The sequence below is a fragment of the Macrobrachium rosenbergii genome, chromosome 52 (genome assembly GCF_040412425.1).
Source record: "Macrobrachium rosenbergii isolate ZJJX-2024 chromosome 52, ASM4041242v1, whole genome shotgun sequence".
NCBI classification, from domain to species: Eukaryota; Metazoa; Arthropoda; class Malacostraca; order Decapoda; family Palaemonidae; genus Macrobrachium; species Macrobrachium rosenbergii.
In genome coordinates this window covers 14,988,145-15,007,170 of record NC_089792.1, presented here as the reverse complement: position 1 = coordinate 15,007,170, position 19,026 = coordinate 14,988,145, and the positions used below count along the sequence as shown (strand labels likewise).

The following is a 19,026-nucleotide window of genomic DNA, read 5'->3' as shown; positions in this document are numbered from 1 at the left end:
ACACAAAGGGAACCTTTGGGGGGCCTTAGAGAAAGACTTCGGTATTAGGCTGGGCGAGAGGCCTTGCTTCCATCTTTCTTTTCCTTCCGTCTGTGCCGTCTCTCTGTCTGTCAGTCAGTCCGGCCGTCTTTGCACTTCGGAACGTCGTTTCCCTCTTCAACAAGCATTCGGCATTCACTTTCCTTGATGCTCCCATTGGTCTTTTTTTTTAAGGACAAGTCGGACCTAGACCCTTGGGCATCCCACAGTTGGGAGGCTCGGGGCGGAGATTACTTCAGCCCAAAGTGCAGCGAGATTGATGCAAGAATTCACACTCAACGTGACTACATCTCGTAACAGTAACTGCAGCCAAGATAAGAAAGCTCGGACGCCAAAGCTTACTCGTTTATCTTCTTGCTTAACTCATTATTCTTTAATGCGAATCGAATCGTGACGTCTAATAATGAGGTACAGATAAACATTGGCATTTCACTCAGTGCGAGGTATAATCTATTTCTTCTGCTTCTTCTTCTTCTTCTTCTTTTTTTCCTCGTCCTCTTCTTGTTCGACTCTCTTGGATGATTATGAAGAAAATAAAGGCTCCACGTCCTTTTGATGATGGTCACTATTGTCTGTCTTCGATATGCAAAATGTTGCCCTCTCGGTGTCTCACAAACGACACCCTCTAATGCCACCCCTCCAACCACCCACAACACCCCTCCACCAACAACCCTATCCCTCAACCCCACTCCACCAACAACTCCCTCCCTCAACCCCACTCCACCAACCCAGTCCATCAACACCACTCCACCAACAACCTTATCCCTCAACCCCGCTCCGCCAACAACCCTCTCCCTCAACCCCACTCCACCAACAACCCTATCCCTCATCCCCACTACACCAACCAAATCCCTCAACCCCACTCCATCAACAACCCTATCACTCAACCAAACTCCACCAGTAACCCTATCCCTCAACCCCTCTCCACCAACAATCCAATCTCTCAACACCACTCCACCAACAAAACCTATCCCTCAAACCCACTCCACCAACAACCCAGTCCCTCATCCCCACCCCACCAACAACCCTATCCCTCAACCCCAGTCCACCAACAACCCTCTGCCTCAACCTGACTCCACCAACTACCCAATGCCTCAACCCCACTCCACAAACAAACAAATCCCTCAACCCCAGTCCACCAGGAACCCAATGCCTCCACCCCACTCCACCAACAACCCTATCCTTCAACCACACTCCACCAACAATCCAATCCCTCAAACACACTCTACTAACAACCAAATCCCTCAACCTCACTCCACCAACAACCAAATCCCTCAACAAAACTCCTCCAACAACCCTATCCCTCAACCCCACTCCATCAAAAACCCTCTCCCTCAACCCCACTCCACCAACAACCCAATGCCTCAACCAACCTTCACTAACAGCCCTATCCCTCAACCCGACTCCACCAACAACCAAATCCCTCAACCCCACTCTACCAACACCCAATGCCTATACCCCAGTCCACCAACAACCCTATCCCTCAACCCTACTCCACCAGCAACCCAATCCCTCAACCCCACTCCACCAACCCTCTCCCTCAACCACACACCACCAACAACCCTATCCCTCAACCCCACTCCACCAACAACCCTATCCCTCAACCCCACTGCACCAACAACCCTATCCCTCAACCCCAATCCACCAACAACCCAATCTCTCAACCCCACTCCACCAACAACCCAATCCCTCAACCCCACTCCACCAACCCTATTCCTCAACCCCACTCCACCAACAACCAAATCTCTCAACCCCATTCCACCAACAACCCTAAGATCCCAACCCAAATCCACCAACAACCAAATCCCTCAACCCCACCACCAACAAACTTATCCCTCAACCCCACTCCATCAACAACCCTCTCCCTCAACCCCACTCCTTCAACAACCCTGTCCCTCATCCCCAGTACACCAACCAAATCCCTCAACCCCACTCCACCAACAACCCTATAACCCAATGCCTCCACCCCACTCCACCAACAACCCTCTCCTTCAACCTCACTCCACTAACAATCCAATCGCTCAAACACGCTCCACTAACAACCCAATCCCTCAACCCCACTTCACCAACAACCAAATCCCTCAACAAAACTCCACCAACAACCCAATCCCTCAACCCCACTCCACCAAAAACCCTCTCCCTCAACCCCACTCCACCAACAACCCAATGCCTCAACCAACCTCCACTAACAGCCCTATCCCTCACCCCGACTCCACCAACAACCAAATCCCTCAACCCCATTCTACTAACAACCCAATGCCTCAATCTCAGTCCACCAACAACCCTATCCCTCAACCCTACTCACCAATAACCCAATCCCTCAACCCCACTCCACCAACAACCCTCCCCCTCACCTGCACACCACCAACAACCCTATCCCTCAACCCCACTCAACCAACAACCCAATCCCTCAACCCCACTCCACCAACAACCTTATCCCTCAACCTCACTCCACCAACAACGCAATCTCTCAACCCCACTCCACCAACAACCCAATCCCTCAACCAACATCCACTAACAACCTTCTCCCTCAACCCCACTCCACCAACAACCCAATCCCTCAACCAAACTCCACCAACAACCCAATCTCTCAACCCCACTCCACCGACAACCCTATCCCTCAACCCCACTCCACCAACAACCCTCTCCCTCAACCCTACTCCACCAACAACCCAATGCCTCAACCACACCACCAACAACCCTATCCCTCAACCAATCTCCACCAACAACCCTCTCCCTCAGCCCCACTTCACCAACAAACAAACCCATCAACTAAATTCCACCAACAACCCAATCTCTCAACCCTGCTACACCAGCAACCCTATCCCTCAACCTCACTCCACCAACAATCCAATCCCTCAACCCCACTCCACCAACAACCCTCTCCCTCAACCCTACACCACCAACAACCTTCTCCCTCAACCCCACTCCACCAACAACCCTATCCCTCAACCCCACTCCACCATCAACCAAATCCCTCAACCCTACTCCAATAATCCTCTCCCTCAACTGCACTCCACTAACAACCCTATCCCTCAACCCTACTCCACCTACAACACTATCCCTCAACCTAACTCCACCAACAACCCTATCCCTCAACCCTACTCCACCTACAACACTATCCCTCAACCAAACTCCACCAACAACCCTATCCCTCAACCAAACTCCACCAACAACCCCATTCCTCTACCCCACTCCACCAACAACCCAATCCCTCAACCCCACTCCACCAACAACCCTCTCCCTCAACCCCACACCACCAACAACCCTCTCCCTCAAGCCCACTCTACCAACAACCCTATCCCTCAACCCCACTCCAACAACAAACTCCCTCAAACCCATTCTAACAACAACCCAATGCCTCAACCCCATTCCACCAACAACCCTACCCTCAACAAAACTCCACCAACAACCCAATCTCTCAAACCCACTCCACCAACAAACCCTATCCCTCAACCCCACTCCACCAACAACCCTCTCCCTCGATCCCACTCCAACAACAACCAAATCCCTCAACTCCACTCCACCAACAACCCTCTCCCTCAACCTCACTCCACCAACAACCCTATTCCTCGACCCCACTCCACCAACAACCAAATCTCTCAACTCCATTCCACCAACAACCCTATATCCCAACCCCACTCCACCAACAACCATATCCCTCAACCCATCACCAACAACCCTATCCCTCAACCCCACTCCTCCATCAACCAAATCTCTCAACCCTACTCCAATGACCCTCTCCCTCCACTCCACTCCACTAACAACCCTATCCCTCAACCCCCCCACTCCACCAACAACCCTATCCCTCAACCCCACTCCACAATAACCTTCTCCCTCACCCCACTCCACCAACAAGACTCTTCCTCAACCCCAGATATCCAACATCACCATCAACATTCACTGTATGCAATTATCACCATATGTCCTAAAGGCCCCTTGTACTCATACTGAAGGAATTTTTATTGCTGGGTCATTAACAGTGCTTTCAGAGAAGTTAAAAATCTCCAGTTAAAGAAAATCTATGACTAACAATGCACAGAGTATAATGTCACTGCAGCTGTAAATATATATCATGCTAATTACAAACATTTTATTTATCGAACAGTGATTAAATGACTTTACTGTTCTCAATCCTTATTATTGGTGGGGTCCTTGTCTAATATACTTCGTGTTCTCGTTTGCATTTCCATCGTAAATCCGGGTTCAAAATAGAACTAAGATTCCTGTGCTGCATTTTAATATTCACTTTTTTCCTAATCAAAATTTTGTGATGCGTATACGGCCAACTTGCTTTTCTTGATACTAAGATTAACATTCTCCTTCAGAAACACATACATAAATAGACACATCCTCACAAACACACACACACACACACACACACACACACATATATATATATATATATATATATATATATATATATATATATATATATGTGTGTGTGTGTGTGTATTTATGTAATAATATTAAGTGTGTGTGGCATGAATAAATGTATAAAATGTATTCATTTTCTTGAAGGGACACTTGTAGATGATACGGAGTTTGGTAAGCCAAGTATTATAAATAGTACTGATAAACTAATGGAACTAATTAAAGCAACAAGAATTACCAGTCTCCCTGAAGCAAAGGCAAGAAAGCAAAGCTACTCTACAAATATCAGTGACAATCGGGGACAAATCCATTCCCAACAATGAAAAAATATCCCAGGCAACCGCACTTATAACAATAACATTATTGAGAGCCTTATGTAAGGCTTTATATGGCGATACTGAGCTGATCACTAGGAAACAATATATTTGCCGTATAAGCAAAGGAAAAAGTAATGTCGTAGGCAAGATGCAAGATAAGGTGAGTTACCGCGCAGACTGCCAGGAGGATGGCTGTCCTCAGTGACGGCATATGAATACAGGTGCTGCATTCATATGCAAGAAAATCTCTCTCTCTCTCACTCTCTCTCTCTCTCTCTTTCTCTCTCTCTAGTAACATTCCCCTTCCTTTACCAAACAAATAACTGGCTATTTCATACACATGAAAACAATTCTAGTGAAATTTTGCCCAGTCTCTCTCGCTTTGTGTTGATTAGCATTTTCTCTTTGCAGTTGTTCTAAAAAAACATAGGTCTAGGCTTAATTCAAATTTTGCCAATCTTAGGCAGCGAACATGGTTTATTTGTATTTGGAAGAGAATGGAAGATGTTACATAATGTATGTGCTCTTTAACTGCTAGAATTATACTTATAAACCTATGGTTCATTCTCAGTCACTCTCTCTCTCTCTGTTTCCCTTGAAAATAACTGTCCCCTTCTTTACCTCGACAAATTATAGGCCCTTTTCATGCACATGAAAACAATTGCAATAAAATGTTCGTGTGTGTGTGTGTGTGTGTTCTCGTGTTGACTGGTATATCCCCTTTGCAGTAAACCTTAACTACACATAGGTCTAAGCCTAATTTCAAACTTATCACTCTTAACCAGTCAAATATGGTTTACCTGCGTTAGGAATCATGCGGAAGATATATTTATGCACTATAATTGATAGAAGTATTCATACAAGCCTATAGTTCTAACATATTTATCCACAGTTTTATTTAATGTAACAGTAGACTAGACCAAAGTAGAGTCAAGATGTTAAATACCTGAATCAAGACCGGCACTGTCATGCAGCGGAAACGCTGGCTCTGTATGGCATCAAGCTTCAAGTTTTCTTGCATTTGCCAGGCGGAAGTTAAGCAATGCATGCCTGAGGCTTCTTACGCAATCGCTTTGTTGAAAACGAAGCGAACACACTCTTACGTTTTTTGGTGTTTATATGGTCACTACTTCCGCAAATGTTCATCTACTTCCTACCCATTTAGGGAAACGGTAAAAGCTAACCTTTTTTACTTCCAACATTGTCCCTTTCTGTGTTACAGCATCCATAAATAGCATATCACCAAGGCAACAACGGACTCGATTCAAAAACCTCAAGGATTGCCACAAATTTGTGAAAACTCCCGCCTTGCTCTCGTCTCGAGCAAGGGGATCAAGGTACTGGTTTGGCCAGCGGGCGGCCCGCAGTGTTGCCACATATCCACACCACTAACTGTCACGTTCTCCTAAATTTTAAATTCGTTCAATCATCGGTAAAATCTACCGTATATAAAACGATATATGCTTTCCTTCACAGTCTAAAGTTCACTTTCAGTAAACTTCACTTGTCAAGTTAATCACAATCTTATTAAAACAATTTTAAATAGATTTAGTTAACTTAATGAAATGGAAACCTAAAGCTGTCACTTTGATGTCGTCTGCATTCTACGTGTCAATCAAGACATCGCTCGATCGACCTCTGCTGCTTTATGGTTCGGCGTAAACAACCATTCTTTGATGGCTCTCTCTTCAGTCATTATCATACAAACATATATACTGTGTAAATATGCAAATGACAGAGAATATAGGTCAGTGAATCATATAATATAAGAAAATAATATATCTGACCACAATAAACCCCTAAAAAGAGTGCGGAAATTTTATCCACAATTGGTGTGTTAAACCGTAAAATGGAAATGCCACTTCTGCACACGATCGTCTTGTGCATCAAAGCTCCCACACCGGAGGCCACATTTCCACGTTTCGGTAACACTGCCAGGGCCGGGCAGCGGCTACCGATGAGCGCACCATGTGACGTATTGCTCGTGAGAGTTGAAAAATCGACCTCTACTCAACTCACCTTATCTTCTTGGGTCTTAGTCAAAGGTTTCATCGAAATGAGTTTGATTTTAAATTTTTTTCAATGAGCTGATTTGATTCTCCTGATACAGAATGACTCTAGATAAAAAAAAAAAGGAGACGTTGGTAACGCTGCATTCACTTTTTACCTGCTAAATCGAGGATGAATTCAATCCATCCAAAACTTTCTCATAATCAGCTTGTTCGTATACGTACATAGAAGGTTTAGCACCAGCTCGTCAAAACTACAAATAGTTCGTGCTACCTAGATAATAAAGCCCTTCCATTACAACACCTTTTCCACGTTACGTAAGGGCCGTGGTATGTATGTTGGTTTCACGGTTTCACGTGAACCTCACAGTGCGGTAGTCCCGAGTTGAAGGCACTCTCTTGGATTGATAATTGCTCTGGCAAACAAGAGCTTAGCGTTCCTAAGGTAGATTTTCAGTGGGGTCGTTGTTTCCGGGGTTTGCGAGCCGTTTGGCGTATACTGTAGGTCTACCTGCTGAGACCTCAGCAGCAGTTACGTTGCTCCTCCAGTCTCACTTGAGCTTACAGGGAACTTAGAAGAATTATTTTCTTCGTTGAGGCTCTTTACTCCCAGCTGCCGATATTACTTGTACTTTGTTAGACTGATCATTATAATTGCTTATATCTCCTGGAGGATAAGAGGATTTGGTTTATATATATAATATATATATAGGCATATATATATATAGATAGATAGATAGATAGATATGATATATATATATATATATATACATATATATATATATATATATAATTTATATATATATATATATATATATATATATATATATATATATATATATATATATATATATATATATATATATGAATTAAAGGCAAACCTAAATATTCTAAGGTCAGAAAGAGTGATTCACGAGACTTTAGAAAACCTTAAGAAATATAAAGTTGTAGTATAATAGGCGTGAAAAATGAGGAAATGTCCTTCTAATGGACATTTCGATCACCGTTATGGGGGTGACAATAAAGTGTCCTCCGGTCCATTTCAACCCTTATGATAGGTTCACAGAGGGCCTATTATCCCCCCTCGCCTCCTGTTATCTAAAGAGCCATTGGCGGGAGTCAAAAGCCATTCCCACCTCTGTGCTCCCTCCGCAAGGAGGCCGAGATCCATTGCATGCCCCCCACCCCGTTTCCCCACACCCCCTCCATCACCCCCACCATTCCCCATGGAAGGGGAGTGGGATAGAAGTCACTAAATTACCAATATTAAAGTCAAAGGCAGGGACTCCTCTATTACTAGATTAGAAAAACGCTGAGGAGTTAATTTTAGTCCCCCCCTTCCAAGGGGAGTGTTTCCCCCCATTCCCTCCCCCATCTCCGTTTTCTTTTACGCTCTATCACCTTCAGTCTCATCATCTATATATTTCATGATGAGAGAGAGAGTGAGGAGAGAAAGTGAGGGAAAGCGAGCTTTCTTTGGCATCTTTTTCCACCTTCCTTTTCCCACTTTTTCCTCTTTCTGTTTTGTAGATGGCAGTTCCTCGAGGGCTGGGACCTCCTCTCCCCCCCCCCCCTCCCCCTCCCCCACGAACCCCTACCTCCAAGATGCTAGAATCGGGAGGTGTTGGGGTGGAGGGGGGGGGGCTAAAAAGAAGGGGTAGACGGAGACTATTGTTTCAGCTTCTCGGAAGCCAATACAAGTTTTCTCTTGAAGTCTTGTATCTTGTATGTGTCCGATATCATACGTATACGCCCGTATGGAAAGAAATACTGAGATGTTCGTGCGGTGTATTTGTCATTCTACTGATTTAAATGATGTTTGTGCTTCTTCAGAACTTCTTAACTAAGTATAATATATGTTTTTTTATATATTATAATATATGTTTTTATATATCATCGTATTGTGATTCATGGATATTTTCTAAGTAATTATTGCTAGGAAAAATAATGAAGAGGCACTGAACTTAGTTTTTATCAAAAATTACGAATAAACGATTATCATCACAAGTTCTGTTGTGACAGGAGCTCTTTGTCCCTGGGGCATTTAACACTGGTGATAAACATTTCAGTAATTTCAATCCAAAATGAGAGCTCCCGATTTTTATCAAAATTATCAACAACAGAACTCTTGCGCGCTTCGGAAAAAGACAGTGTCTCGTAAGGATTAATTTGATTCTTACACCTGAATACAGTGTCTTTACTGCCAGGAAATTACCAGGTGATATAGGTGTGATGTTTTTATTTTCAATGGTGTGTAAATAGGGTATTTTAGATGCAAAACGATCGATGGTATGAATGCTTTAAAAGTATACCGCTTTGTCAATTATGTTTCCATTGTATTTCGGTATCTTGTGATATTTCCACCAAACGGCAAAGGAGAATACTCGTAGAAGTCACATTGTATATATTGTATATATATATATATATATATATATATATATATATATATATATATATATATATATATATATATATATATATATATATGTGTGTGTGTGTGTGTGTGTGTGTGTAATATAATATATATATATATATATATATATATATATATATATATATATATATATATATATATATATATATATATAAAAGCACAGCGACAAATAAGACGACTGCGGCGACAATGTGAACTGTGATAATTGTAGTTTAAATTATCATAACTCACAATAAACTATAGCTGAATGTCCAGTAATCCTGGTAACTGAGAGTCGTTGGCTTTCATTTGTTACTTATTTCCAGATGTCATATTAAGTGAACTAGTGTGTTAACGGAATTTATAAAGGGATCTTTGGCAGGTGTCCTGAATCCTAATGGTTTCCAAATGGTTTCTTTTATCGCCTCTTATATTGAATCTTACTATATACAGTATATATATATATATATATATATATATATATATATATATATATATATATATATATTTATATATATATATATATATATACTATATATATATATATATATATATATAGTTATATGTAGTAAGATTTTTTGATGTTTGCCTATATACAAGTGTATACTCACACATATAAATATATATATATATATATATTTATATATATATATGTTGATATGTAATATATATATTATATTATATATATATATATATAATATCCGGATAAATATATATAATATATATATAGGTCATATTATAGTTGTCTGTAGTTACCATTTTATGTTGGATGATATGGTTCTAACCATGAAGAATCATAATACCCGCCACAGATTTTTATACAATCCATTGATAGAGTAGGGTTTAGCTTACTCGATTCTAAAGTTGCTCGTATAAAACTGTTAAAATGAAGGTCAGTGATTTTTCTTTTACCATGATCACTGGAGATGTGGTAAAAATTAATCCTTTTAGTTTTTATAAAAAAAGACTTTAATAATCACCGTTTATATTGTCTCAGTAGCCGTTGTATGTTATCACAGTTGCTCGTATCATATACTGTTATTTTTATTGCAGCCCTCTATCCTCAGTAGTTTTTATTTTATTTAAGGTTAAAGTTAGCCATTATCATGCGTCTGGCACCGCTATAGGTGCCAACAACACAGGCCATCACCGGGCTGTGGCTGAAAGTTTCATGGGCCTTGGCTGAGAGTTTCGTACTGCATTATACGTTGTACAGAAAACTCGATTGCGCCGAAGAAACTTCGTCGCATTTTTTACCTGTTTTTAGTATACCGTTTAGCGAATCATCATTTCTCGCTACATTCTGAGGTAGTATTTTCATAGCTGTGTGACCTCATTACTTGACTGTTTTGCCTTCAGTTAACGTCTTTACATTAATAGGACTAAAAATGCCTTTCCATTCCATGTAGCTGGTATTTCATTCGTAAGTTCTGATAGCTTTTTTGAACCGTTATTATTATACAAACTTGTTGGCGCGCTGGAACCCGGCGCTGCTGTCTCCACTGCCCTATCGATCCCGTACCTACCCCGCCCCCACCCGGGCGGACAAACCGGTTTGCAGGGGTTGGGTGGCTGTGTCATGTTTTCCCCTACTGCCACCCGGGAGAGGACAAGCAAGATCAGATCCTCTCGGATTTTATTATTAAAGATCATTATAATGTTAAGTGTTTATCTAATTATAGCACGCTTCATCTCCGATTGATATACACAGTGTAGTGTTATTTTTTTTTAATTGCACAAAAAATTAGCTTCTGGAATTATCTAGATTTTTATCACCATCATCACCATCATCCCCGTAGGGAGGTATTGCCGTCAGTTCACCTCACATTCTGCACTGTATGCATTTTGCTAGAGGGTGTTTGCAGCGTCCCTTCGGCTCCTACAGCTGCAGCCAATTTTTAGCCTTTTACTTTATCCTCCTTCCCTCTTCTTTTCTTCAGTCTTGCTGTCCAACTTCACTAACTGTTACTTCTTAATGCAAGAATGGAGTTTTCTCCCACTTCCACCTTTAGATCCTTGCATTTCATCCCCTTTATTTTCTGGATCTCTGTCTTGCTGTTCAACCATCACAACTCCCTCATTTCACTGTCTCAAGAGCCGAATGGCCGAAAGTTCCCCAGCGCTTGGTTTGACAGCCATAGTTTCAGAAGAGAAGATAAGATCATCATCATAATCATCATCATCATCAATACTGTATAGTGAGGACTAAAATGACCATAAACAGAATCTGTAACTCTTACAAGTCCAGTAAATGTTCTCCTGACAGCAAGCACGACTGTGGGCTTGCAAGAGTTGCAAGAAGTCCACTTTCGTGAATATTTACTCGACTAATAAACACATAACATTAACGGCCGCCTCTTGCAAAAGAGAGGACCAGGAAAGCACAATCACTGCATGCACGGCAAATGCAACTGCGGCAGAATAATTTCTACGAGAGAAGCTAAATGAATATTCCCTCCTTGGCAGACTCGATATTGGCTTTGTTTTAAGCGTAGAGGTTATTTGGTTTATATCTGATAGTACATAATGATCGAATAGAAAAACCACTGTGGAAAATTAAAACAATTTCTACAGGCAACGACACAATGAATGTATTGACAATGAAAGCAAAATAAAAATCAATTTGCTTTCAGTAGTCATAGGAACGTAACTTCAGCTTAAATGCACGTCATGAGGATGTGTTATATGTCATTGTTTGGTTTATATTTTTATATATATTGTTTTTGTTGTTTTCGTATATATGTGTGATTTTGGCGTTGTTTATAATAGTGCAGCCAGCTATATTTTCAGGTTTTTCGCTAAGAGGAAAGACGGTCAAGAGAATTAAGAGGGTAAGTTTTAGTGACAAAAATCATCAGAAAAGCCAAATCGTCCTCAAGTAAAAAGTGAAAAGGAAAATAATTGAAAACAATTTTGACAGAATAATTACGATAGAAAACAAATATAATGGTATCGACAATAATATATATATACAGTATAAATAAAAATCAATTTTACTTTCATATATATGCATGTATATAATATATATATATGTGTGTAAATGCACGTCAAGAAAAATTGAGTTGATAAGGACGAATATTTATAATATATATATATATATAGAACTTAGTTGGTTATGTTAAATGAACAATATGTGCAAATATATATATATATATATATGAAGTCTCAAAAGTCATTTATGGTTCTATTCTTTTAGAAAAATCTAAATTCTCTTCTCTCTTTAGTGTTTCCAAAGAGCAACGACTCTCCTCTTCTGACATTTATCTGTGTTCACTCTGTGAGTTCATATGATTCTTAAACTGGTCGACATTTGGTGATGCTATTGTCTTTTCTTACGGATTTCCTAAAGGTTCTTTTTCATCTTCCATTTCAAGTTCCAAGCAGACAGTTATCTACGAGAATCTTGAAGTTGTGTTCATCTGCCATTCTCAGGAATATTTCCCCTCTATTCCTCTCTTCCTCCTTGGCTTGGGCCTATTCCCCTTCTCTCCCCTCTCCACTATCATCATCTTCCATTCCCCCTTCTCCCGAAAGCATCTGGACTTATCTGCGCCTTCTGCCTGACTGGCCACGTTGGGAATATGTACGTCTTATCTCCATATGAGAGATGCCAGTTACCATTTTACCTCCGCTGTTTTATGTCTCCATTCCCATTCCAGTTCACGATTCATTTACATATCTGGACGGGAGAGAGAGAAAAAACCCGGTTGTCAAATTGATGTGATAAATCGAGTCTAATTCTCCTCTTTTGGGCGAAATTCCGCGACGTCAAAATTATTAACGAAACCGCATCGGATGTGTCCGTAGAGGGTGACGTCGGTCGGCAGAGGTGGCGGAGGCATCCCGCATCTGGCAGTTTCCGGCATCATGTCATAATAAAGTGTGAATGAAACGCAAAAGGGGGCGTGGCTTCCTTCCTTAATATTGCTCTTTGTCATCCTTAGAGTAGCGGTGCTTCGCTCGTTTACCACGCTTATTACTCGGTTTACATATTCTGTCATCTATACTTTATTTGCATATATAGCTCCTGTGGCGTCAGCTTCTTCCCTTGGCGAAAAAAAGGACAATTATTGTCCTTTGTCTGCCATGTCACCGATTTCAGATTTTCTCGTTGCTCATTTAGCAACTGGGGATTTGTTCATTTACTGTTTATCTAAGAGCGTTCATTTACTTACACTTTGCAAGCATTGTCTGTCCTTACCAGTTACCAAGTGCAAGGCAGATTTAAAAGTCCACAGACACTTGCTGAAATGAAACTAGCTTCCTCACTGCACAGTGAAAATAATGACCTGCTGGTTGGCGTAGTATTGAATTTATTTCATTTATATTAATGTGTTTCAACAAGACTTCTCAAGAACTTCTAAGCAGAGTTGGATGAAACTTGGAAAATATTTTCCCTACGCTCTCTTTAGAATAGATGATTAACTTTTAGGGGAAAGCAGCTCAGAACTGACTTTGCTGCAAAGGAAATCATCTCACTACTGGTCCGATTTGCGTTCGAAAGCTGATTATCTTTATAAAGTTACAAAAGGACTATCTCATTCAAGTTTCACCAAAGTTTGTTCAACTGTTTTTGAAGTATTCCGCAAACACACACACACGCGCACACACAAAGATATGATTTTTCGTAAGTTAAATGCTTTACAGTCGGTTAACCATTTGAAAAAATATGCTCTCAACCTGAATACACTTGCTATGTTTGTTTCTGATGCTGAAATTGTAGCCCATTATAAAAACCCACTTTCATTTCCTAAGGCCATGAGAGGGAACTTAGCATTCCCATCTAATAATTATTACCTGATGATTGACATTCATTATTCACATAAAGTTTATTTCTGTTGTATATCCAAATCCATGTACACTGTAACCCTTACCAATGCTTTCAAAGTTTTCTCACCAGTTAATTATTCTTCAACCGCAGGTGACGCCGGTGAACTTAGCGAAGACAGCAACGCTGGCAGCAGTGAAAACAGCAACAGCGAAGACCAGGCGAGGCTCCACCTGAAGAGGAAGCTCCAGAGAAACAGGACCTCCTTCACCAACGATCAGATTGACAGCCTGGAAAAAGGTGAGAGTGATTTGGCTGCAGGAAAGAGTGACAAAAGGTAAAAGTGAAAATCCAAATAAACAAATGGTTGTGAGTGTGACGGAATTAAAGAGTGAAGGCAAAATATACACATTTTGGCAAGAGTGATGCGGGAAAGGAAGAAGTTAAAAGAATAGTTGTTGTTGTTGACTGAGTTGGCTTTATGCCAGCACGGGCTCTTGCTCATCGAGCAGCCCGTAACAGAAGACTAGCAGGGTGGACATTCTCGAATAAAGATTGGCAAGGTAAAAACTATATATATGCATATATATATATATATATATATATATATATATATATATATACAAATACACATATATATGTATATATGAATATCTACATATACATATATATATATATATATATATATATATGTATATATATTGAAATATAGATATATATATATATATATATATATATATATATATATATATATATATATATAATATATATACATATGTGTGTGTAAATTAACCTTTTCACTGTAATGATTTTTCAAGAGCTTAAATGATACTCAATAAGGAATCATTTACATTATGTTACTCTCATGAATTGTAGTCAGTAACAATGAACGTGACGCTAGCTAATTTTCCATCAAAGAAACTTGTTACTTATGGATATTTAAAACGTTAGTGTTTCTTTGTGTTTTCCCAGACTATACAAGTAGAATTTTCCTCTTGTTTATCACTTAAGGCAGATTTTTTATATAATCTAGAAAAAATTACTTTAGGATTTATAAGGGCTAACTTGCAATATTACTTATTTCTATTTTCAGAGTTTGAGAGAACTCATTACCCTGACGTATTTGCCCGCGAGAGACTGGCTGCAAAGATAGGCCTGCCGGAAGCTAGGATACAGGTAAGAAAAAGATTCTTCTCTCTCTCTCTCTCTCTCTCTCTCTCTCTCTCTCTCTCTCTCTCTCTCTCTCTCTCTCTCCTGCGATGTATCTTAGTTAACCTAAATTCATAACTGTTGTTGATTTTACTGGGATATTAGTTCACGTTATCAAAACATGATTCACTGGATTGTTTGTGGGAAAGAAAACTAATCTTTCCATTGTAAGCCTAAGTTTAAGTAATTGACGATTACAATTTTGTGCGATTCCTTTTTGAATTTAAGTCGAAGATATCCCCTTCCTCCTTTTCAAGCCAATATATGTATTTGCAGGCAAAGGTAGTGGAAGAATTATGAAATATGATCAGATTAATCCCAGCTGTTTTATCAGATCTAGAACAGAAAACAGAGATTAAAATAAAGTGATGAAGTCAAAGGATCAAGGGTAAGACCCATTTGCCTCAACAATCACAGTCATTCATCTTCTTCTTCTTCTTCTTCTTCTTCTTATTCTTCTTCTTCTACAGGTGTGGTTCAGCAACCGAAGAGCCAAGTGGCGGAGGGAGGAGAAGCTCCGGAACCAGCGGAGAGCGGCTGAGGGCGTCGCTCCTTCTTCGCCCACGAGAATCATCAATAACTTCACGCCCTCGCCTATGTATACCCCGCTGCCTCCACCGCCCATGTCCGTCGCCGACACTTATGGGTGAGCCTTTGCGAGCCAATGAGCAATGATAACAGGGATTTCATGATGCAATTATTGATTTAAAAATTCACTGCACCAAGAAGGATTTGATCTGTTTCTCGTACAAATTCTTTTCTTTATTCCATAAAGAAATGTCGTTTTGATAATCAATTTCTTCTCTAATTTATCCTACCGAATCTCAGGTCTATGGCAGGCGGAGGTGGATTTGGCATGGCATCGAGCGTGGGCGTAGGGCCAGGTGTGGGCGTGGTGGCCTCAAGCCCTAACTGCTTACCCCAGCAGCAGCCGCCAACCATCGTTCACCCAGCGGGGACAACGGGCGTGGGACTGGGTCGAGACCATTCTCATAACGCCCACAACCCTTACATGAGTCGGTCTTACGACTCCTTGTACACCCACGCCCGCGCCTCACCCACTTGCCCTCCCATGCTATATCACCCGGCTTCGCACCACCCTCACCAGAACCCCCACGCCCCCCACGAGTACAACACGCCCACACCACCCAATTCACAAGCCGGTAAGCTTCTCTTCGTCTTTCTGAAGGTATCAAGTAGCCAGTGTTGAGACTATTTTTTGAAAGGCTTGTTTGATGGTCACTGCTTAATATAATCAATTAACTATCTTAATATAATCAATTAATTATAGCAAATACTGATTTTGATTTACTAATTGAATTATGCAATACAAAGAGGGTTGAATGAGTTTCCAACATGAATAGGAATAAATGGTTGCTCTTCATCAACCTTTATAAGCGGTTCTTTAAGTAGATTCTGACTAGAAATTCTACTTAAAAATTTGTCTCGTATTTATTTAAAATCTAAATTTGGAATTGCAGGTCTTCTCTCCCCCGGTGTGTCAGTGCCTGTGGCGGTGCCGGGTCAGCACCACGACATGAACGCCCAATACTGGACTCGATTGCAGTAGGCGCGAGCTTGCGCGCTCTAAGGAAAGCTGCTGTCTATAGGACCCAAGTGTGCTTGCCACCAAAAGAAAAGGGGAAAAAGAAAATACGCGTGGCAAGTTCTCACGACGTCGGAAGTTGTAGCTCTACAGGCAGTTTAGGAAGTGCTTTTGGTTCCACTTCACGATGCAATTGATGTAGTGTTATGAAGGTGGTTGGAGAGAGAGAGAGAGAGAGAGAGAGAGAGAGACAGAGACAGAGAGAAAGAGAGGGAGAAAGTTTTAGATACTGGACTAAGTTCGAGTACACGAAGGCTTTGAAAGTGAGCCAGCGATGGTGAAAATGCTTCAGTCCCTATCATTTGACTCTGGGACCTTATAACATCGGAAGATGTCTATAGTTGGAATCAATATCAATAAGGGTGTTCCTTACTGGCTGAAGCAAAGTGACATGATAGATACATATTGTGCCTAATGCGTACCAATCTACATAAATGATTTCAGTGGAAAAGTTTTTGTATATATACATATATATATATATATATAATATATATATATATATATATATATATATATATATATATATATATATATATATATATATATATATATATATATATATATATATATATATATATAATCTTTCTCACTTAAACAGACGCATAAAGAATAGAGAAATTAAGGATTTCGTTATCGAAAATCAATGCACACAGGTTTATTGAGTTTTGATTTTGCTTGCATCTGTAAAATATGTATTACATTTCCAAAACAAGTAAAATATTTTGTGAAAGATTAAGGAATGAAGAATGATGACATGATTGTAACACTGACAACTCGCTTAAAGTCTCGCCGCAAACAGCGATCATTATTCAGAATGGTAATCACTTCTTTCAGTTTGATTTTTGTGTTTTCCAAATTCAGTTCGTTCAATTCAAACAACACAATAGCAGATGGCAAAAATGATACACTTCTGGGCAACATTTTTGTTCTACGTAAAGAAATATACGAACTGAAACGTCCTGAAAATTTTCCCTTTTTTATGTTCCGGTGAATTAAAGCTAGTCTTGACAAAAAATCTATAAGAAAACTTCAGAAATGTCTTTAATTTTATCTAGAAACGAAGCATAGAATATGCTTTAAAGATATTCAGTGCAACGATAAAACAATACTTTTATTCTGATATCTGTCAGTGAAAATGTATAAATTTTGACAAGTCCTTCGTTCGTCGTCAATGGACTCTGTAATTTCTATTAAAGAATATTTCAAAATTTGAAAATTACACATCTGCAATAACAAAATGTTTTATTTTGACGGTTGAACTTTCACTTATGCAATGTAATGTTTAGTAAACATGTTCTTTGAACAAAACAAAAATATTATCGAAAACATCAACAACAAAGACAGCAATAACAGTAATAACAATTATAAAAAAAACATTAATGGAAGAGTGTTTGAAGAGATAATAAATTCACGAGACGTTATGATAATGAGAAATATGATGACCAGTTATCATAATTTCTTTTACTGCCGTTATTATTGATATTGCCTTTTATCATTTTGCTTATTGATAGAGAAACTCATGAGTTTCCTAGTGATAACGATAATGATATCGTAGATATATGTACAGTATATCAGGCGTAAAGTGGAAAAAATTGACGTCACGTACAGACACTCATATCTGATGTGGTAATATCTTCATTTGAGACGTATTAACATAATCCTGTATTTCCTGTGTTCATTAATCCTTTATTATTACATCCTAATGTGGTAACCAGTTTGTAGATGGAAATCAGTCAATCAAATCCAGCCAAAAAAAAAAAAAGCGTTAGTGAACTTATCGCAGTCTGTTACAGTAAAGATGTTACGTTGACGTGATATTCTGTTTGAAGAATTGATAATACAGATATGCAATCCATATGTGTATATATCCGGAAGAACACGAATACATGTATATATATATGTGAATGTATATGCATAGATAAGGTACGTATGCAAGCATGTACATAATCTTATGCATATGTATATCATAATAATGCGAATTGATGCATCTGGCTTTCACGATTTGGACTTGTACAGTTGAATGATTCTGCAGACAGGATTGGAAACGAACTGTGTACATATATATAGTTAAGTGGAACTTGTAAAAAAAAAAAAAAAAAAGTGAGAGTCGAGGAGGTAACGTTAATATGGAGTAACTTGGTAATGTACTTTTTTTTTCTTGTGTGTAAAGTTTTTCCTTGGAAAAGAAACATAAAAGATGAAAAAAGTAAACTCTTACAAGCTTAGGACGACGACGACGACTCCGTTCGTGAATTTATAAATATCTATTTTGGAATTCATAGCGAGGACTG

At 39.7% G+C, this 19,026-nt stretch overlaps 1 protein-coding gene across 2 annotated transcripts in view; it reads left to right on the top strand.

The window, feature by feature from the left end:
- The window catches only part of LOC136833712 (paired box protein Pax-6-like), a 199,394-nt gene extending 182,186 nt beyond the window's left edge, over positions 1–17,208 (top strand). For both annotated transcript variants that reach the window (XM_067095917.1, XM_067095918.1), the window contains exons 8-12: positions 14,074–14,220; positions 15,014–15,096; positions 15,600–15,775; positions 15,958–16,292; positions 16,611–17,208. In XM_067095917.1, coding sequence (XP_066952018.1) covers positions 14,074–14,220; positions 15,014–15,096; positions 15,600–15,775; positions 15,958–16,292; positions 16,611–16,699 — 830 coding nt within the window. In that variant the 3' untranslated portion in view covers positions 16,700–17,208. The remainder of the gene's footprint in view (positions 1–14,073; positions 14,221–15,013; positions 15,097–15,599; positions 15,776–15,957; positions 16,293–16,610) is intronic.
- Positions 17,209–19,026: the final 1,818 nt, after the last annotated feature.